Source organism: Diceros bicornis, chromosome 24 (assembly GCF_020826845.1).
Source record: "Diceros bicornis minor isolate mBicDic1 chromosome 24, mDicBic1.mat.cur, whole genome shotgun sequence".
Classification (NCBI taxonomy): Eukaryota; Metazoa; Chordata; class Mammalia; order Perissodactyla; family Rhinocerotidae; genus Diceros; species Diceros bicornis.
Genome location: NC_080763.1, coordinates 47,197,043 through 47,218,750, shown reverse-complemented (window position 1 = coordinate 47,218,750; position 21,708 = coordinate 47,197,043). Strand labels below are relative to the sequence as shown.

At 46.4% G+C, this 21,708-nt stretch overlaps 1 protein-coding gene across 4 annotated transcripts in view; it reads right to left on the bottom strand.

Annotated features, from left to right (window-relative positions):
- Positions 1-21,708, bottom strand: part of TECPR2 (tectonin beta-propeller repeat containing 2) — a 103,029-nt gene that overhangs the window by 41,011 nt on the left and 40,310 nt on the right. For all 4 annotated transcript variants that reach the window (XM_058567746.1, XM_058567745.1, XM_058567744.1 and 1 more), the window contains exons 6-15: positions 21,258-21,570; positions 18,570-18,702; positions 14,733-15,050; positions 12,937-13,934; positions 10,565-10,748; positions 8,170-8,343; positions 6,001-6,181; positions 4,616-4,757; positions 1,171-1,411; positions 360-449 (exon numbers count right to left, since the gene is read on the bottom strand). In XM_058567746.1, the coding sequence (XP_058423729.1) occupies positions 360-449; positions 1,171-1,411; positions 4,616-4,757; positions 6,001-6,181; positions 8,170-8,343; positions 10,565-10,748; positions 12,937-13,934; positions 14,733-15,050; positions 18,570-18,702; positions 21,258-21,570 (2,774 nt within the window). The remainder of the gene's footprint in view (positions 1-359; positions 450-1,170; positions 1,412-4,615; positions 4,758-6,000; positions 6,182-8,169; positions 8,344-10,564; positions 10,749-12,936; positions 13,935-14,732; positions 15,051-18,569; positions 18,703-21,257; positions 21,571-21,708) is intronic.

The following is a 21,708-nucleotide window of genomic DNA, read 5'->3' as shown; positions in this document are numbered from 1 at the left end:
TGACAGAAGAATTCACAAGGGGAAATGGGAAGGCGTCCAAAGAAGCCTAGTGCCTACTGGCCACTGTGCTACAGCCTTGTGACATGTCACTGGAAGTCACTGGCTGCTGGCCCTAATGGCCACAGTGTACGCTCCCCTCCTTCGGAAGGATGCTTTGCCTGTAGACTCACTCAGCTCATGACACTAGATCCTTCTCTCCTAGTCAGGCCTATCCAGCTTCAGGGTCCCTCAGCTCAGCCAACAGGAGCTACTCGCCTGTGACACTAGCACATTTCGTCTCTCAGGTCTACACAGCTGCACTCCCATGCCAACCAGGTCTAACCAACCTGCTAACCCGTGCACTACATTTCTCAACTAACCTTCCTTTGTGGGGGCAGTAGAAGCCAATACAAAGGCCCATTTTGTTGCAGAAGCTGTCCCACGGGGAACAACATTATTCCAGTAAGTGCCTAGAAAGAATAAATAGGAAGAGTGTGTTAAAGAAAGAAGAAGAAAAGAAAAACTTCAGAGCTTCAGTTCTAGACTACAACTGGTCTTCAAAATCTCTAACGGCTAATTCTAGAATGTCCTTAAATCAGGAGGTCCAAGCCAGCGCTACGAGAGCCAGCCACTGGTTTCTCTCTGAACACCAACACGCAGAGCCACGATCTTGCCCAGGGTCAGAGGGAGGCCACCCAGAGGAAAGAGAGCTGGGGAAAATTCACCAAGCAGGGGTTCACTCACAGAAACGAAGCTCTGGTCGGTACATGAAGATTTAAACCTACATTTACAGATCTGGCCAGAGCCTTGTGTTTTCAACAGTGCAATAATTTTCCCTCTAGGAGATGGACTATTCTCTCTTACTAGGCTCTTAGGTTTGGGTGGATTTTTTTCATTTAAATGTGAAATAATTAACATGAAAATGAGCTCCATTTGCTCTTCTTCTATCGTAATAGATTCCCAGTGGACACTGATCACATACCACCCAGACACCGGTATCCAAGTTGCGGGAATGACAGATTAAAAAAAGGAAGCTGATACAAAGCGTAAAGAACACCTCCATTACACACACTTCATACCACTGGCACTGATTTATCTTCTCAAGTTGAGATCTTAAAGCTTTTCTCTAAATGCTGGCTTTCAAGTGAAGCTGCCTATCAAGCTAATGTGAAAATAAAGTAATTCACCCACCGACGAGACTTCCTTTAGCGACATGGAATTCATTCTTCCCTGAGGAGATCCAGACGCCACTGTTGTTGACCCCTAGGAGGCTCGGCTGGCACTGAAGCTGCTGAGACCAAAATGCCATGCGCAGTTTATCTGCCACCTTTTCGACGGGGACTTGAGCTGCTGTGGCCACTGAGTGTGTGGCGTGGATGATGGTCTGGAATAAGCTGCACTGGTCGAACACCACGTAGTCTGTGATGCTCACCTGGAGTGGGAGACGGGCAGACACCCTGCTCTCAGTGCAGTTACAAGCGCCTTCTGTATGCTCACTGCCTGAGAGATAGGTTCTGGCCCCTGTCCTCAAATACCCACACAAACATGTGCAAATGCGTGTTTGTCTAATGACCAAAAAAAAGTCTAGCAGGACATTACCACCAAACTGCTAACTATAATTACTTCTGGGGGTTGGATTTAGGGGGATGAAAGAAAATGTTCACCTTTTATTTTATACACTTTTGTATGACATGGATCTGTTACAAAAGCATGTATTATTTTTGTGATCAAATATCACCCTCTCACACCTTAGAACACTTTTATTCTAATCAGCAAGAAAGGATAATTTAGTTTTTATAATTTTATTTATTTATTTATTTTTCCCCCAAAGCCCCAGTAGATAGTTGTATGTCATAGCTGCACATCCTTCTAGTTGCTGTATGTGGGACACGGCCTCAGCATGGCCGGAGAAGTGGTGCGTCAGTGCGCACCCGGGATCAGAACCCGGGCCGCCAGCAGTGGAGCGCGTGCACTTAACCACTAAGCCACGGGGCCGGGATCCGAACCCGGGCCGCCAGCAGTGGAGCGCGTGCACTTAACCACTAAGCCACGGGGCCAGCCCCGATAATTTAGTTTTTAAATTTAGGTATTTCCAATGGACAACAGCGTACAATATTTAGAATCATAATATGGGTTAAAAAGGTATTCTAAGTAGGGTGATGAAGTAATTTATGATCTAAACCGGAACTGTTACTAATTGTGCCAGGCCAATAGCAAAAGCAAGACTGCCCTGGACATGCAGAATGCACCCTGGCTCGACGCACGAACCGCTTCTCTAACACTCCTGAAAGAGACTTTTCTCCAGGATGCCTCCCTCGAGGAAAACCTCTCCCTTGTTGGGCAGCTCTGGTTGCTGGAAAGTGCTTTCTCAGATGGGTCAGAACCTGATCCCGCAGACTTTCACGCATACTTCTGCCCTGTTGGGTGTGGTTACAGAGAACATCACTGCCCTACACCTAGGCTAGCTTCCTGCACGCCATGTTCCCGGGCCATGCACAATGAAATGCCAAGTGAAAGTGACATCATTTATTATAGGGAACTTAATTTATAAGAAACAAAAAGAAAACTATGGTAAAAATCAGTACTTTATTATGTGTACAAATACTGCCCTTTCTTCTCCATGAAAGGACTTGCACTGACTGTGAGCTGCTGCCCAACCTGCAGCGTAAGCGAATGGTTTTACCACGTCAGGACCCCGAGGCCCTGCTGTGGAGCCCAGAGCCCGTCTCTCAAGCTCAGTGAGCGCTCCACCAGCCTGGCTGGGTGTCTCTATCAGAGCCCACAGAGCGCTGGGCAGGGAGCTCCGGGAACTCACACGCAGGCTGCGGTATGCCAGCTCAGGGAGCTCTGCCCTTCCTCGGGGTGTGCACAACACCAAGGCCACACAGAAAGTCTATGACAGACTCAGACCCAGCACCCAAGATTTGCAGATAAGCAGGATGCAAATTAAAAAAAGAAAAAAAAAGGTTTAGCAGCCAAACATAATGCTGGCTCTAGCACTACAAAGAAATCAGTGTTACAGTAATTAAAATAACTCTGCTTCCAAATACCTCAATGATGATTCTGTCAAATTAAACTTTTCTAGAGATAATGTTCTGAATATTATGATAAAATGATAACTAGTTTTCCTTAGGCTACTTAAAAACAGAATTTAGTACATATACATACATGAATGTGTGGATGTATATAAAACCAAAGAATATGGCTAAAAGAACAGAGAAGGTACTCTAAAATCATCTGTATAACTGCTCTTTTTTTTGGTGAGGAAGATTGGCCCTGAGCTAACATCCTGCCAATCTTCCTCTATTTTGTTTGTGGGACAACGCCATAGCATGGCTTGATGAGCGGTGTGTAGGTCCATGTCCAGGATCCAAACCTGCGAACCACGGGCCACTGAAGTGGAGTGTGTGAACTTAACCACTACTCCACCAAGCTGGCCCCTAAAAGCATCTTTACAACTTTTCAAATAGCATCTGGCCTATCAAATTAGAGGCATGTGTACACACATACATATTCATCAAAGAACAAACGCAACTTAGTTTTCCACATTCTCATCTGAAAGACCTAAGAGCAGCCAATGGAAGACCCGCCTTCAACAAGGCAAGCCTGAGGGAACAATAAAACCTGAACCAAAGGAGACGTGATCCTGAAGGGATGCCATCTATTCACAGCCGCTGAGTGTCTACAACCTCACCACCACAGTGAGGGACTGTGGGAGCTACATTCACATTGAACAGTACCAAAGAGGGGGAAGTAGACACCCCTTTGAAAACACATTCTAGGCCACACTGGGACCAAGTCACGAATAATTAGCTTGATGGTACCCTCCTATTTCTCAAAGTGTTTTCTTTTCTGGGAGCATGGGGAAAATCCTCCTTTCTTTGTTGAAATACCATTTACTGAGAGGCCTCTGGAACAAGCAGAGAGGGACGAATTTTAATTGTAGGTTGGGTTTTTCAAACGTATTGTCTAGTCTCTTTTCTTAGCACATTTGTTCAGAATTAAACATCATTATTACCTAGGTCTTCAAACGGATATCACTGGGTTTATTTAGCATATAATGATAAATTTCTAAATAACACCAAAATAAAAAAAAATAAAATAAACAGAGCCTGCATATTTAAGCAGAGAGTTTTACAAGTTACTTCCTATGATGAAAAGCCCTTGATGTTTCTAATGTACTCAAATATAGTGAAGTCTAATTTATCAAACAGTACAAGTGAATACTGTTAATTTAATCCAATCTCCCCAATCTCTCTTTTTCATTTTACTTCATTTTATTTACTTATTTTTTTGCTGAGGAAGATTCACCCTGCACTAACATCTCTTGCCAATCTTCCTGTTTTTTTTTTTACTTGAGGAAGGTTAGCTATGAGCTAACATCTGTGCCAATCTTCCTGTTTTTTTTTGGGGGGGATGCTACCATAGCATGGCTCGTGAGTGATGTAGGTCCATGCCCAGGATCCAAACCTGCGAACCCGGACCACCAAAGCAGAGTGCATGGAACTTGAACCACTCGGCCACAGGGCTGGCCCCTCCCTAATCTCTTTAAGGAAGACAGAAGGGCTATAAAGGGGGAGCACAACCCCAGCTCAGGGAGACCCCCTGGCACGCAGCCCTGGAGCTGAACACCTACTTGCCACCAATGGTCGTCATCTCCTTGGGGCTTCTTGGAAACGATGCCAGTTCTGAACCACAGGTTTCCTCGGATGTCCAGGGCCCACAGGGTCTGCTGGTCCCCGAGAGTTATACAGACAGGTTCTAAAGCTTGCCTTTCACTGAAAACAAGGAAGAGAACATGGGAGTCAGCACTCAATCAAAGAACCCAGCGTGTCTAAGATTGCCAAGATCAAGTGTCTCCTGGGTGGGTTTGGCCTGGGAGAAGAGACGACACACCCTACCCACAAGTTCCAGAGAAAAAAGCTTGAGTTTTGAATTAAATTACTGTGCAATATATATTGTTCAAACGTGTGGTAGCTTCTGAAAGACATATTAAAGACCCAGAATTATAGAGAAAGAAAAAAGTGAGTAGGCACATATGGAATTCAAGGCCCTGAGTACCTACCTCCCTCTCCCTACTTCGTCCTTCACCCACTGAGCAATGGAAATGGCCTCCATGTGCCAGACTGTGTTGGGCAGCTGCAGCTGGGCAGACGCTGTGCTCTCTGTGGGCAATGCCCTTCTCCCTCCCACCTGTCTGGTGAAGTCCTTGTCAGCTTCAAGGCTCAGCTATGGGTCCACTCTGCATGGCGCCTTCCTGACCTCTGTAGGTGGCGCTGAGGGGCCCTCAGTGCTGCGTGCTCCACTCTCTGCTTTAGGGCCATCTACACTAACTGGCCTCGGCCAGTTTACGTGGCTCCACCAGACTGGGAGCTCTGTGAGGGCAGGGCTGTGGCTCAGTCATCTTTGCACACCCAGCCCAGCTCAGTTCTAGCTCACAATAGGTACTTGCTCAAGTTTACTGGGCTGCTAAATTCAAACCAAGAATATCCTAATCTAATTTTCCTAAGGACTATTAATAATTTCACATTAGCAAAATGATTTGATAGTAACTCTGTAATTAAAATTTTGAATAGTAGAAAAGTAACCCAAATAAATTACAATTCAGAGATCAATTTCAATTGACTAGGATGATAATAAAGAAAAATATTTGGCCCTAAACCATCTGAGATTCTAAACAGAAACTACCTGACACTGGGCAGTTCTGAATAGAGACTGTTATGAGAGACTCATGATCGTATAATGCTCCAGGTTACACAAGAGGGCAGCAGCATTTTTAAGAACTGAGCTCTAAGCCAACGTCCAGTCTGCTGGTCAGAGGTAGGCTAGGGCATCTCCACGGTCACGCTGTGAAACTGGCTCTGACAATTCCAGAGAACACTATTACCATGGGAACCCTCAGGGGACCAGCTCTGCCCAGGAAAGGCTCACAAGGGTGCCTTAACCGGAGTCAAGGTGACAAAGAATGGAAGGTGGGACAAACAAGATGCCAAAGATGTCTCTGCTCCTCCCTGCTGGTACCTGACGATGTCACATTTCCACTGCTCCCCTTCCGGACAGAAGCTGCTCACGCCCTCCCGGTATAGGAGGGCTCTCTGTTCCGTCAGGGCCCACACCACGCTGTTTCGGGCTGTGACCTGGGACAGTGGGTAAGGACAGTCAACTTTCACAGCTCTGGCACAGGGGCGATCCACGCTGAGACCTGCCAGGGAGACAGACAGGAAGCCCCCAAAGACACACAATCAGGATTTCACACCTCATTTTTATTCTGTTGTTTGCTTATTTTTCTTTTTTGCTATTTTGCTATATTCTTTTGTAATACGTGCTTTTTCTTTTTAAGTTTTAGTCAACATAAAACGGTTAAATTGTGCTTAAATATAACATCTATCTGAAGTGTTTTCAGGTACTCTTTGAAAACTGAAGGAATAAGAACTCAGAATTCTCTGGTGTCCCAAAGAAGCTTGAGACGTTCTGAAAGCCCAGAGCAGGAGAGCAACCAGACCCTTAGCCAAGAGGGCCCAGGCCAAGCGCAGCCAGAGATGCCCTTCCGTGCTGTATGGCTGTGCCCCTCAGAGCCTGCGAGTGAGCAGAGGGGCCTCAGCAGCCACTGGGGCCGGCAGGGATCTGAGGCGTCCAGCCATCCTCTGCAGAGGAGCTGCAACAAAGCAGCTCCCCTCTCCTGGCTTTTACCTGGTAGTGGGGTGGGTTCCACCGCTAAAATGAAAATTCTGAATCTCCTAGATGAAAGGTGAGGTCCAGGGCTCACCGAGATGAAAGGTGAGGTCCAGCAAGGCTGTTCCAAACTCCGCGTCCAGGGCTCTTTCCCTGCTTGCAGCCTCTGTCTAATGAATTGAAGGCCACTCCCAGGGGAGCTGGCAGAACAGCTGTTAGCTAAAACCCCACATTCAGCAGCCTCAGACTACAATTAGGTCTCATACTCAAATGTGCTCCCCGGCTAATCACAAAAATCACCCTATGGTAGCACAGTCCATGGGTTGTATTTTCTTGCACTCAATTAGGTGGGAACCACCTGTGCAACTTCTTACATGACAAACCCTCAGGCCAACCCCAGACCCTCTAAGGAGGTCTAGGAGGGATCAGGCTCATCTGAAACCACTGCCCTGGTGATTCCTAAGGCACTAGGGGTCAAGAGCTCACCCACTATTCACCCCCAGGTCAGGAACCCTGTTTCCCCACCAGGAACAAGACTCCAATGCCCCTGGAAGATGGGTGTGCAGACACCTTTCCAGGGCTATTTTCACTTGAAGGGAGACACAGGAACTGGGCTGGAGAGACCAGAGCTGGCACACGACCCAGAAGCTGGCAAGGCTGCCCCCCAGGGCCCAGGCAGGAGCTTCCAGGATGTGCCAGCTCTCCCACATCTGAGAGAGAGCCAGATGTGCATGGGCTTTCAATCTCAGAGAACCATCCCTGGTGGACAGTTCATAAGAGAGATTAAAACATTCTCTTGGAATCAGCAATATTAAATGGTTAGAAGATTGATCTTTACATAAATCCAATACGGCCTCTTGACAACCAAAAAAGAGCTCCTGCCCAATGATTCTTCCAGATATTGATAAATTACATTGCTTTTGGAAGCTCATATCCCATTTTGCTGACAGTACATAAACAGTGACTCTCATTACAGTTTATTTTTAATAAACAAGTCCCACTGTGTCTCTTCCAGCAGCTAAAGGTTCCCCTCAGGACTGTTTCCTAGGACAAGGCGAACTGCTATTTAGAGCAAATTATTTCTCGTTGTTTTTTACTGACCCACATGTAAATAAGTGTACAGAGGCAGGGCTTTGACCTGGCTGAAAAAATCCAGCCATAAGCCAAAGGGAAAAATGATTCTAATGCCATTTCTCTGTTATTCTTTCCTCTTGAGATCTGATATTGCAGGATAAATGATGTGCAATGTTAGCCATAAGGAGAATAAGATTTTGTTTCTCACCAAATAATCCTATTAATTCTTGCCCTAAATTTGTCCTGGCTTGATTTTGAGTCAGTAGCAGGAAACTGCTAATATGTTCCAAAGGCAAATATTCTCTTTCCCGAAGTGTTTTAATTTAAATTGATTTTTACCCTCTTACTCATTATGACTGTTCTAAGAGTGTCACTAACAAAGCAAGGGACAGTGAGAAGCAATTATATGAGAACCGGCAGCACCTGAGCACCACCTTCAGTTACCTGTCTGCAGGTACAGGTCTCCATTTGTCCTGATGATCCAGGCCGTGTCATCGCTCAGGGCCACAAACACTGCCTGCGGCAGAGCTTCGTACCAGTGCCGCCTCCCCTTGATGGTCACTTTTCCACACGCAAAAGCTCGGTTAGATTTCTGTTCAATCTTCCAGAGGAGGGCTCCTGTGGAAATAAATTCTATTCACTGTCTAACAAATATTGAGAATTAGTTACACAAAAAACTTCATTCTGGGTGCTGTGGGGAAGAGAGATTTCTAAAGCACCCTCAACCTTTGCTTCTAACCCAACTGGGGAAAGAGCCTGCAGCAGTGAGGTTTGAACCCTCGGCCACCACCGACCAGTTGTGTGGCTGCAGGCGTCATGTCACTTAACATCTCCAAGCCTCCTTTCCTCATCCATGAAATGGGGACCATCTCTACCTTACAGGGCTGTTAGAGAGACTGGAAGTGAGGACACAGCACTCAGAGCTGGACACATCACAGGCGCTCATTACAGGGAATAGGAGTAGTGCCGACTCTGTTAGGTCTGCCGAGATGAGCACCCAAATTAACATCATGAGGCACAATTAGTGTCCTAAGAGAGGCTGAAAAGTCCTACAGTGACTCAAAGGGAGGGGTCCCTTCTGGACCAGCTAAATGGATAAGATGCATGAAAAGGAAGCATTTGATCTAGGCTGTCCTTTTTTCACTGAGCAAGGGATTCTGATAAATAGAGATGAAGAAGGGGAGGGAAGGAGGAAGGGTGACAGGAAGGCACTCTATGCAGATGGAGGGTGTGGCACAGGCCAGGCGGCCAGGTGTAAGAACCCACCAGAGAATCACCTAGAGCACAGATGGGCTGGACTAGGGTGACTGCATGAGGAGCTGAAGTCAGAAAGGAAAAGCAAGATGGACAGCTAAGCCGAGGCCCACCCTGAATGCCCCAGGGCACAAGGGCTCTGGCGCCCGCTGAACACGCGGGCCCTGAAGGACATCTCAGCCAAGAACACCAATCTGGTGGAGTCAGAGTTCTAGCAGAGCAACAAGGGACTGACTGGTTGGGAAACACAAAGGAATTAATATAATCAGGAAAGAATCAAAGTTTCTAAATGGCCAGGGAGATGAACCCAAAGGTAAATGGCAGAAAATAAGAATTAAAACGCACAATTATACAATGTCAGCTAATGAAAGAGATTATCTCAGTCAGCTGCTAAGGAAAAATATTTTTCAAACAAGCAAAGAGATAAAACAAAGCAACTCGGAACAAACTAGTGTTTAAGTGGCGACGAAGAGCAGGGAGAGCTGAGGGAAAGCCACCTCACAGCACAGCAGCCACGGAGGGCCAGGCTGAGGCCACAGACGCAGCTCTGCCTGGCTTCTATTCCAGTGTCCTAACAACAGGCAGTTACTACAAGGCAAAACACAGAAATTCTTCTGTCCTACCTACCCACGCCTCCCCATAGGAGAAGTGGCCACGAGTATGACAAAACAGACAAGCAAATCATCCCGTGCAGACAAAGGAGGTATTTCAGCCTAGCAGAACCTCATTCAAGAAACATCTCCTCCAATTCACTAAAAATGGCCTAATCGTGGCATGAAAGAATAAATGCATTTCCTTTTTACAGTCAGGGAGTAGATTATTCACCCAAAGCATATACATAGCTCATTAAAAAATAATTTCTAAAAAGGAACCAAATAATCTGAACATATCCATCATATCCATGGGCCTTTGTTAACTCAGTTGCTTTAAAGCAACACTAAGAAATATAGAAACACATTTTAGGGGCCGGGCAGGTGGCACAAGCGGTTAAGTGTGCATGCTCCGCTGCAGCGGCCCGGGGTTCGCCAGTTCGGATCCCGGGCGCGCACTGACACACTGCTTGGCAAGCCATGCTGTGGCGGCGTCCCATATAAAGTGGAGGAAGACGGGCATGGATGTTAGCCCAGGGCCAGTCTTCCTCGGCAAAAAAAAAGAGGAGGATTGGCAGATGTTAGCTCAGGGCTGATCTCCTCACAAAAAACAAAGAGAAACACATTTTATTCTATAAGGATAACTTATAACGTTATGTTATATATAATATATATGTTATGTTATATATATAATATGTATATATAATGTACGTTAATATCTCAAAAACAAAAACCCTCAAAATTCAAGCTATTTGTATAGCTTACAAAAATATCTTCATGTGTTACCACTGTAATTAATAAAAAACCAAAAACTCAAACTGAACATCCATTTACACTATTTATTAATTGATGTCAACTGAAGTAATTCAAGTTCTTTGCCTCTCAAACCTGCCAAAAATGGCAAGTCTGTTGAACGGACTGGAGTTGTTGCAGGGTTGCTGTGCGCTAAACTGTCTACACCTCAGGGCAGGAAGCAGGGAGCCGGGGAGGCGAACCTGAGGGCGAGACTGCCACCTGCTGGACGGCATCTTCAAACTTCTGCCAGCGCAGGCCAGCGCCAGGCAGCGCACTGCAGAACAGGCCACCTTTGTAGTCCAGGCACCAAATGTACTTCTCGGAGACCACCAGGCTGAGTATGCCATAGCCGGGGCCAGAGTAGCCCATCCAGCTTTCTGCAAACTAACAAGGACAGAGCCTGGTGAGTTCGGTGGCAGGGGACACAGCTGCATTTGTCGTACTGCTGTCAACAAGAAAAGGGTGCAGGAGATCATTAATATCATAGAGCTGAAAGGATCTCGGAGAAGCCACACAGAGACCGGCCTCCACTATCTCTGGACATGCTTCAATAGAAGCATTCTGAAATGGAAGCTGTTGTCCTACAAAAACCCCATAACAGCGCTGGATAACACCTGGTCATATTACAACATCCTTCCTAACAAAGTGCTTACGTTAACAGGATCTGGTTTTATTCTACAGGTATACCTCACTTTACACAAAGAGGCGTGTTCCTGAACACGTGCATGCAAATTGACGTTTTGCACATCTAAGCATTAGAGATTAGGAAGCAGCACTACCACTATCGTTTTTTCACCAGATTTTTTCAAGCTCTTTTCCAATCATCGGACACGTGGCACATCATGTGGCTGATGGAAATGTGGCCAAGATGCTCTGCCTGACTGAATTTTGTAGACTAAGGTTGAGTTGCTAGGATTTTTAAAAAAAAAAAATCAAAGCTAAATAAAGTCTTTGTACTTTAACAGTTTTCTAAAACTGCAAAAGCAATCAATGTATTTGCACAATTACCCACATATGGAGCGAAGTGCTTCAAAGAGAATGGGGCCCACCCCTTCTTAATCTTGCCCTGTTCACCATGACAAGCCTTATCAACCCCCTGAAAACCCCACCAAATTTCTTGGTTTTCTAGCTATCTGGAGGGGGATGAGGGGGGAACGTGAAGGTGGGGAGAGGCCCTCAAAGTGCTGGGTTCCGTCTCACCTGGCGCAGGGCTCCTCTAAAGTTCTGGCCTAGAATCCCAATAGCCCACTCCAGACGCGGCTTGCCCAGCCGATGCCGTCACCAGGCGGGCACCCCGCTGTGGCTCCTACAGTCCTGCACTTTGCTCATCACCATCGCCAGAGTCTCCCTCAACCGAGATGATCTCACACGTGTCTGGCTGCCCCCTGAGACTCTGAGATCCACGACTGGCTGTCACGTGCACTGTGGTATCCCCAGCACCAAACACAGAGCCTGGCAGCTGAATGTACTCAAGAAAGGATGGATGCAGCAAAGACCGAGTGAAGGGTCTAAGCTTTTGGCATTTTGTCTCAAAACAAGTAAGTAGTACATTTCACTTTTGAGGCAGGACAGCACAGAGGTCGTGGGGAGGGTCCTGGGGCCAGCCTTGCCCTTCACTTGCTATGTGACCTGTGCAAGCCATTTAACTGTCTGAGTCTCAATCTCCTCCTCTGTAAAACGGAGACCCCAACAGTACCTTTTTCATGGCTTGTTTTCTTTTTAGAGAAGTACATGAGTTAAACTTGTAAAGTGCTTAGCACGGTGCCTGGCACACGGGGAGACCTGCCCAAATGTCACCCATTATTAGCACTGAGACAACTCAGTGGTACACTTGGGGAAAGCACACGTGGCTGTAAGTTCACATTCACAATCCCCACCTCACATCTACTTAGTAGGAAAAGTTACAATACACGGTTAGTCTTGAAACCAATATATCTAATAATTACTTGCTAAGGAAAGCAAATACTTACTAAAAACCACTTTATAGAAAATGACCAAGAACAGTTAATAACCATCTCAATTGCACGGGCTGGGTGGACCCACAGGACACTGAACACCCCAAACCTGGTTTCTACACAGCCTAGAGGGGAGCCTGGGTGCCGCTGTTTGGAGCCAAGGAGACAGCAGTCTGGAAACGGCCAGTTTCTTGCTGCCAGTTCCTCAGAGATGCCTGTCTGAGGAGGAGGGTAGGAGAGTCCCTAAGTCCCACCAGCTCAGAGCCTTCTCCTCTCCATGAGTGGACGGTCCTCTGCCCACTGGTTTTCTGAATGGTCCCCAGACCAATTCAGCCCTTCTCTGAGACGACTAACACTAACTGCCTGTGCTGGGCCGGCCTTGCTAGGTCAGAATAAACAGCGAGATGCTACTTTTGTTGGTAAAGTGGGTTACTGAGCAGGGGATGACAGGTCAGCAGGAGTCCAAGCCATTCAAGGTCCCTGTGCCAGAAATCACCCCCAAACCCAGACTTCAAAACATATGGCCTACAAGTTTCACAGTAGGAACGTAATTTCTTTCCATAAAAAGCAAAATAATCAGTTTGCCAATGATTTCCCTCAAGAAAGAAGCCGCATACCTGATCTGACTTTAGCAACCCGGTGTCATCTGTGCCTGGCTGGCTCAGGTCCTGCAGGGAGCGACTACCTCCAAGCTCTGTCACGCTCGTCTCTGAGCATGAAGAGGGCAGCCCATGCGCATAGATGTCCTCATCGTCGCTGGACGTCAGCACCTGGTCCCGGGAGGGCTGCTCGAGGGGATGCTCGTGGGTGCTGGCCGCCAGGGTAGAGACAGGGGGAGTCGGTCGTCCCCCCACATCCCCCAAGTCACATTCGGAAGTGGCCATGGCTTTCTGGCCTGTGTCATCATCAGTGACAGCATGCCAGAGATTTGAGCCGAGGTGGTCAGGGGCGTCCGTGTGCGTTAGGAAGCCCTGCTCTTCGCTGAGCTCCTCAGGGCTGCCTTCATCAGCTCTGGTTCCCAGCAGCCACTGCTCAGCACTGGGGGCCCAGCTGAGGCTGGAAGGCACTGGGAGTGAGTCCAAGAAGGGGGCTTCAGAGAAAGTGCTTTGGGGGTCATCAGGCTCCATGCCTCCCACCTCCTGGGCCTCAGCAGAGCTGGCCTGTTCTTGGCAGGGTGACTGTCTGCTATTCAGTCCATCATCCACAGGACAAGGCTCCTCTTCGAGTTCTATGACATCACTACCTTCCACGTCTTCCCTCGCTTGCAAGGGTGAACTCAACACTCCATTGTGCAACTTCGTCTTGCTTGCTTGGTTACACTGTGGGATTTCAGTTCTACTGTCGTTTTCTTTATTCAGCAAGTCAGGGACTGGTTCAGGCACCTCCAGGACACTAAATGCTTCAGGGTCATTATTTCCCTGCAGGACACCATTCACCTCTCCAATGAGGTTGCTCTCGTGGTCGGGAGACTCTGTGCTTAACCGATCCATGATGCTGCCCAAACTTGAGGTCATGGACAGCAGGTCTGTGTTCAAGGACTGGGGACTGTCACCAGGAAACTCACAGCAGGGAGTCGACTCAAGGGAACTGTGGCAGGTGCTCCTGCTTCCACCTTCTAATTTAAAATAAGAATGTTTAAAATGAGATATGAGTCTACATAAAGAGGAAGACTAATTAAAAAACAAAATTTTGGCTTAAAAAATACATGTTAAATGAAGGATTTTTAATTAGTGAAGAATAAATAAATCTCTTAAGTACAAATTATCCCAATGCAGGGATGTTTTTAATGGATGCAAATCCACATACACACCGAATGGCTCTGAGGCCTCACTCAAGAAATGTTAACTAAGAAAAACGAGGTAACAAATGGATCACAGACGAATTTTTTAAAACTATTAAAAAGCTTAGGAATCTGATAACATTCTTTCAATATTGCAGTGATCTTTAGCTAGAGAAGCTTAATAGGCACCAAGGAGTAAAAAGTTAAAAAAATCAATGTTAAATCTCATGATCCATCTAGATACCAGTGTAAATCTATTTCTATGACTTTCCATCCAGGCTCATAAAATCTGGTATGGAAAATAAATGGTATACATGAATAAACCCAAATTATTATTTATATACTGAAAGGTATAAAACCCAGACCCATTAAGCAGGGCAGTAAGTACACAGGTGTATGTTATATTATTATTTAAACCCTACAAAGATGCTTTACATGTGCATGTATAACGTATAAAATATTTCACAGTAAAACTCCCCTGCAGAAGGAATACATTCGCTTTCTGAAGACCTTCTCTGCTTTTCAATGAACGGGCAAGCGGTCATTTAGTGAGAAGCAGCATTCCCAAAGAGTTTGGTAAAACTGCCCCAACGTGAGCAGAAGGAATCAGTGGTGCTTTGCTGTAGATGGTACCTGTCTTCTTCTTCCTCCTCTTCTTTTTCACTTTGAGAGGCTTCACAATGAGCTCCTGGTCAAAGTCTTCCGAGCTGATCACACTGAATCTCTGTGAGGTGGGCTGGCTGCCCTTGCTCAGCTCCGGGGCTGCCTGGAGCCCAGAGCCGCTGTCGGTGGAGTTGAGCGAGCTGCTCCTGCTCCTCGGTTCGCTGGCCATGGAACTGGCCACGGAAGAGCCTCTGAGCCTCGTCTCAGAAACGGTGGCCCCCAATGGCTTCTCCACATACTGCACACGGACTTGCTCTGTACATCCTGACATCTCCAGAGTGTGTCGCACTGAGAAAGAAGAGCTCAGTTTTACTACCGGTTATCCAAGAGAAAGTGGATGTGCTCTTGTTCAGGTCTGCTGGCCCTAAATACCAGCCTGCTAAATTCAGAGAAACTAGCAGAATTAAGAGAAACGTACAAAAGAGTCCAACAAATGGTTTTTCTTCTCCAGGAAGCTCAGTAAAATAATTCACCACAGCTGCCTTTTGTAAATAACTCAACAGTAAGGGAATAACACTAAGTACAGAGCATTTCTCACTTCAATTTACAAACTGAAAATTTATAAAGGAGAGATGCCTGTCTATTAAAAAAGGGCTTAGTGACATCTCATATTTATCCTATGCCTTGAATATACTTTAATATTACTCGTAGAGCATTTGAAAAATGTTTGTGTTCCTATAATTAAATTTTTCGAAGTTCAAGGAAGCAAAGGTAATTTTCCACTAGAACAAACTCCAGACAGAGAAGTTCATCAAAGTAGTCAGCATCCGATGCAAGTAGAGAGCAGAGTGAGGATCGGGCAGGGGAATGTCGAGTGCCTTGCTCTGTCCCCACCTCTGTGGGCTCGTCCTTCTCTCAATATGACACCAGAAGGTCACCAGGGCCAGAATGGTTCTAGCCATAGTACCATCAACACAGGACTATGGACCATTTTGATTCATTTGGCCATCCTTTTGTTACTGAGTACCTACTGTGTGCCAGACACTGCTCTAGGTGCTGAGACATGGCCATCAACCAGATAGACGGGAATTCCTGCTCTCTACCACGGGTGGTCAGGTGCAGACTGTAGGCTCCGGAGCGCACACTGGGCACTACAAGAGTGAAGCCCAGGGGAAGGAAGTGACTTGAAGATTACAGAAGCTAATGGCAGATCTTGGTCTAGAGCTGTGCTGTGCAATACTGTAGCCACTAACCATGTAGCCATTTAAATTCAAATTAATTGAAATGAAACAAAATTTAAAATTCAGTTCCTCAGTTGCACTCGCCACATGTCAAGTACTCAGCAGCCACGTGTGGACAGTGGCCACCTCCCGGACAGCACAGATACAGAGCACTTTCATCACTGCAGAAAGTTCTACCGAACAGCAGTGGTCTGGAGCTGAGCCTCGTGGCTCCACGTCACTTCTCTTCTGTAAGCTGCATTACCCCTTGATTACACCGGTAAGGTCCCCAGCTCATAAAGTGAGGAGTCCGAGCTTATTCCCTTTCTATAAAAATTATGATTCTGGAACGATATTCATCCCAACTTGCTCTCTGTGACTTAAGAGGTAATTCAGCCCTTTTCTCTCCATCTCTTAAGAGATTATAAATTTAGGATCAAGATAGCTTGATTACATTTTTATCTTTTCAAGTGCTAAAAATCCGGGTAATGTGAGACTTTTTATATTTTCCTATTAGCTACACCTTGTATTCTAACATTATAAAAAGACAAAAAGCTATAGTTCTGTCTCGTGCAGCCGCGTCTGCGCATCAGCACGAGCGTCCGGCAGCTGCCTGTGCTCCAGGGCAGGGCACTCCATTTCCTCTGCAGGCCCTGAGGTTTGCATCCCTGTCCAGGACCCCCGCTCCCTCTCTTGCATTTACTCAGACATTAGCTGATGCTGATCAGAGTAGAAATAACAGTGAAGATGCCCCTGTGGCCAGGAGACCCCAGGGAACCAGCAGCGGGCCCACAGCTATGGCAAAGGGTCCCCCAGTGACTAACTTAGTGAGGCAGGAGAGGTATCGGCTGAAGCAGAAATCTGAACGGTGATTTGGGGCTTGTCACTCACTATGCCATCCTCAGTTTTCTAATCTGTAAAACGGGGATGCCACTGATTAACAAACACGTACTGAGGGTCCTCTACATACCATGTGCTGTTAGGGCCAAAAAGGTGAGTCACAAGATCCTCACAACCAAAAAAATGGATTCTTCTGTGAGGGCAAGGTAAATGGTAAGTAAATGACTCTGAAGTCAGAACAGCAGTAGGAAAAAAGGTCCCCAGGAACTCAGCGAGGAGAAGGAGAGACTGACTTAACTCAGGCACTCGGGAAAAGTATCAAAAATGCAGGGACACTTGAACTGGATCTTGATGACGAGTGGGAGGGTGCAGAGGAGGGGAGAGGCATGGGGGGGAGCAGGCACCGCCCCAACAAAGGCAGGCTATGTTTGGGAGCAGCCATACGTGTAGTGTCTGGACTCCTCTAGCGCGCTGGGGGAGTGGGTGGTAGTGAGAGCCGAGACGGGGGAGCCAGCAGCAGTGGACTGGAGGTGCCCTGCACACCACCCCATTAATGGTGGCAACAAGAGCACAGCAAGCAAGGAAGGGACGAGGCCATTCCAACCCCCGGGAGGAAGACGGCCTGGATGGGGAAACGCAGTGGCGGGGAGACCCACAGGTCACGTTTCCCACAGGCTTGTCACGAGAGTCAAACCGGACGCCTGTGAAACTGCTCTGTGAACTTAAGAGGCCATACAAATGCAGGGACTCTGGGGCCAGACAGCTGCCCCAGGTGTGCTGCTCATGCATCGCAGCAGTGGTGTCTGTGGGCGAGTCACTGCACCGTGCCAAGCCTCAGTTTCCTCACCTAGAGGATCAGCACCTTCCATATGGGGTTGTTCTGAGGATTTTATAAGAACACGAATGTTGGGGACAGCCCGGTGGCACAAGCAGTTAAGTGCGCATGCTCTGCTGCAGTGGCCTGGGGCTTGCCGGTTCAGATCCCGGGCGCGCACTGACACACCACTTGGCAAGCCATGCTGTGGCGGCATCCCATATAAAGTAGAGGAAGATGCGCACGGATGTTAGCCCAGGGCCAGTCTTCCTCAGCAAAAAGAGAGGAGTATTGGCAGATGTTAGCACAGGGCCAATCTTCCTCACCAAAAAGAAAAGAAAGAACACGAATGTTAAGTGCTCAGCCCAGTCTCTGGAACATAGCGAGGAGGGGGAGAAGGAGGGTGGGAGGGGCCTGTACTGCTGTTGTCGTCACCGTAAGGAACAAGTTCACTGATGAGCCTCAAATATATAAAGTACGTGGGTACGTACACGAGAATACATATGAAGAGTCTTTGCTCATTAGAATTGGGACTTATACGAATTACAAAAAAAAGTCCAAAGCACAAAGAATAATCAATACCACAAGGAAGAACTGTGTTAAGGGTAAAAGACATGTCCCAGATGACAGATTTAAATGTTCTAAAATCTTATGCAAATGTATGTCTTTTGGAGCATTAATCCCACATGTTGTCTCAGTGTCAGAGATCAGTCAAGTGGGTGCTGAGTTCTCCCTCCTACTCACCCAACCTCTGCATCTTCCAGACCCAGGGAAGCAACTCTACCAAATGTGAGACCCTGTCTGACGTAAGCCTTAAAGTAGGCAACCTTCAAGAAAAGTACCGTAAATAGCATTTTAAGAACCATAGGAAACTCTCCATATATCTTCTTGTTTAAATAAAGCTACAATCATTTAACTAGCAAAATAATGATAAGTTTTATAAATTATAAACTGCAATTGCATACACACAGGACATTTATAACAGATACAAACCTATTGACCCTAGTCCTTCGGGCCTGCTTGAAATTCTTATAATGTTTCTGTCTCCCTTTAAGAAAAATATTTCATTTTCTGTGCAGGAAACAGACACGATATCACCTGATCCTTCCAAACCAGCAATTGTGGCCTGTCCAAAAAAAAAAAAAAAAAAAAAAAATCACAAAACCAGGCAATAGTAATAGTTCAAAGTATACACACATGTGTAGGAATCCAAAGGAGTCAAATGATGACTGTGCTGTTATGACAACTTTCTGAAACTTCTTAGAGTAATTCAACCTCAAGTTAGGTAATATCTGACAGATATGTGACTGGGAGTCGTGTAAGCTGCCAGTAAATTTACATGACTGAGCCAACAGTTCCCCCACAACCCAGGCCCCTCTCTGCACTGTCCCGGCGCCTTGCTCCCCCCTCCCTATAAGAGCTCATCCTCCCTGCAGGACCTGCCCATCAGCCTCACACAACTGCCCTCCTCCCTACTTCAGGTGCATCCAACAACCAGTCCAAACCCCAGCCCTTTTCCTCCAGAACGTCATGCCCTCTGCTCGAATTCTTTTCCTGTCCCTCGCTCGCTGGGAGAGTTCCAACTCAATTCAGATGCCACCTCCTTGGGAAGTGTCCCCTGACGAGCTTGCCCTCCTTGGCAATGCCCACGCTTCCTCATAGCTCACAGCACTTTATACAAACCCGTGTGGCACGTCACTCCTGGGCTGGAATAATGTGCTGACAGGTCTAGATCCCCTACTGTGTGTACTCCTGTGGGAGAGACTAGCATGCACTGCAATTCATGGTTCTGAGTGAACAAATGAAGGGACCAAGGATTCCCTTCATGTCACGCGAAAGCAGATGGCAAATAAAACACAGGACATCCTGAGCCAACACTCATTTTAAAAATTCTTGCTTTTCAGGCAACAGTGCAAATAAAAATTCAGTTCATTGTAGAAGAGAAGAAAGGTCTAAGTTCTTTCTTAATTCTTAAATAGTCCTGATGAACAGCTAGAAACATGACATTCATTTGAGAGCTGCCAATCATGTTGCCATGTTCAGACTTTGATGGCAGCCACATCTGCTCATGGGCAGTCCCTTTGTCTCCATTTCGCCACCTATAAAATGAAGTTAATTATACCTATTGGACAAAGTCCTGGGTAAGTGCTCAGAAGAGAGGGACTGATGCACAATTACAAAGTATCTTGACCCTGCTAATTAATAACTGCACATTAGGTTCAAAGACTACAGAGAAAAAGGAAAAGTTAAGGGGAAGAATATAATTGGGGAAGAATACAAAAGTTTCTTTCAAAATGTTCCTTAAGAAACAAACTGAAGGCTGAAAGGTACCTTGGTGACCCCCCCAACCCAACCCACTCCCTCCCCATGTTCCAGGTGAGGAGGCCAAGCCAGGCAATGAGAAGCTCCTGGCCAGAAGCAGAACCAGGTGAGAATCTTCCAGGAAAAGGAGGATTCTGCCTTCTCGGGTCAGTTTTCTTTCTACCAAACCAGTATTACCAGGCATGGCTGATAATAATAATTTAAAAGGCTTCAATGAGGTGCAGACGAATTTCATTTTCTGGTGACACACACCAAATCAGAAAACCTTTAACTTCTGTAGTGAAACTCTGCTTAGGAAAGAAAAAGGTGTCTGTCAGAGGCCTGCTGGCTTCCAGGAGGAGAAACGTGAGCAGGGTTGGGGTGGGAATGGGAAGTCAGGAGGTTATTTACCAAAGAGCAAAAGCTCTGCTCCTAAGACAGGGAGAAACTGAAAACTGTATCCAACTCCCACGGTAATAGTCTGTATCATCCTGATTTAAACAGAAACTGCTTCCTACAATGACTTAATGATCCTGGAAAGTTGGCCAAGATACATCATTGAGTGGAAAAAAACAAATGGCAACATAATGTGGCTCCACTTGGGTGGCGGAAACCAGGGTAAAAGAACAGGGCAGAACGAAAGCTGGAGAAAGAGACTCCTGTCCTGTGTAGCGCAATCCTGGGACAGCCTCAGGGAGGGATTCTGTGTCACAGTTTCTGTCACGTTCAAGTTTTCATTTATTATGCTCACACTAATTTGGTCAGAAAAAACGATCCAAACAGACTATAAAAAGCAAGTTTGGGGGCCGGCCCCATGGCTTAGCAGTTAAGTGCACATGCTCCGCTACTGGCAGCCCAGGTTCGGATCCCAGGCACGCACCGACGCACTGCTTATCTGGCCATGTTGAGGCCGCGTCCCACATGCAGCAACTAGAAGGATGTGCAATTATGACATACAACTATCTACTGGGGCTTTAGGGAGAAAAAGGGAAAAAAAAAAAAAGAGGAGGATTGGCAATAGATGTTAGCTCAGGGCCGGTCTTCCTCAGCAAAAAGAGGAGGATTAGCATGGATGTTAGCTCAGGGCTGATTTTCCTCACAAAAAAAAAAAAAAAGAACAAGTTTACTTTTGTGCTTAAATACAAAAAAACACACATAATTTATTGGCAGGGGACAGGACTATGAGTATCTAAACTAAATATTTTTTCAAATCTACAAAACTACCAAACCTCCATTTGATTTCCTTGAGTGGCCCAATGGAAAAAGGGAAGCATTAGAATCGATACTGTTCCTTCTATCCTGAGAGAACTGAAGCAGAAGAGTCCGTAAATATGCTCTTCATTTTAGAAACCAAGGATGCGGTGCAATCACTTCACTCACCTGATTGATGGTGTCTAGAAGGTAGATACTGTATTCATTCCAACTCAACACCCAGCCTTCTTGAAAGAAACATGAAACAAGCCCCAGGTGTTTCTCGGGTAAGCTGCAACTTCCCCTGTCAGAGGACTCCAGGCGCGGGTACAGTTCGAAAGGCTTGACTCCTCCAGCAAAGACATCCTTTAAGATAAATGTGGCTTGAACAGTCCCATGGACGTCAGCCTTCCACAGCCGGAGCCCAGGCCGTGATGCGTACAGGGTTAGATCACTTTGCTTACAAAGTCCTGGTATAAAACAAGCCCCAAATTTCCCAGTGCTGAAATTAGAATAAAAAAAGAAAGAAAAAGAAAAACCAGGTATGGACTGATTTAAAATGATACAGTTGTCAACTTCTGATATTGACTATAACAAGAATTTTTTGGCTGAGCCTAAACAAGATTGATTTTTTTTTCAA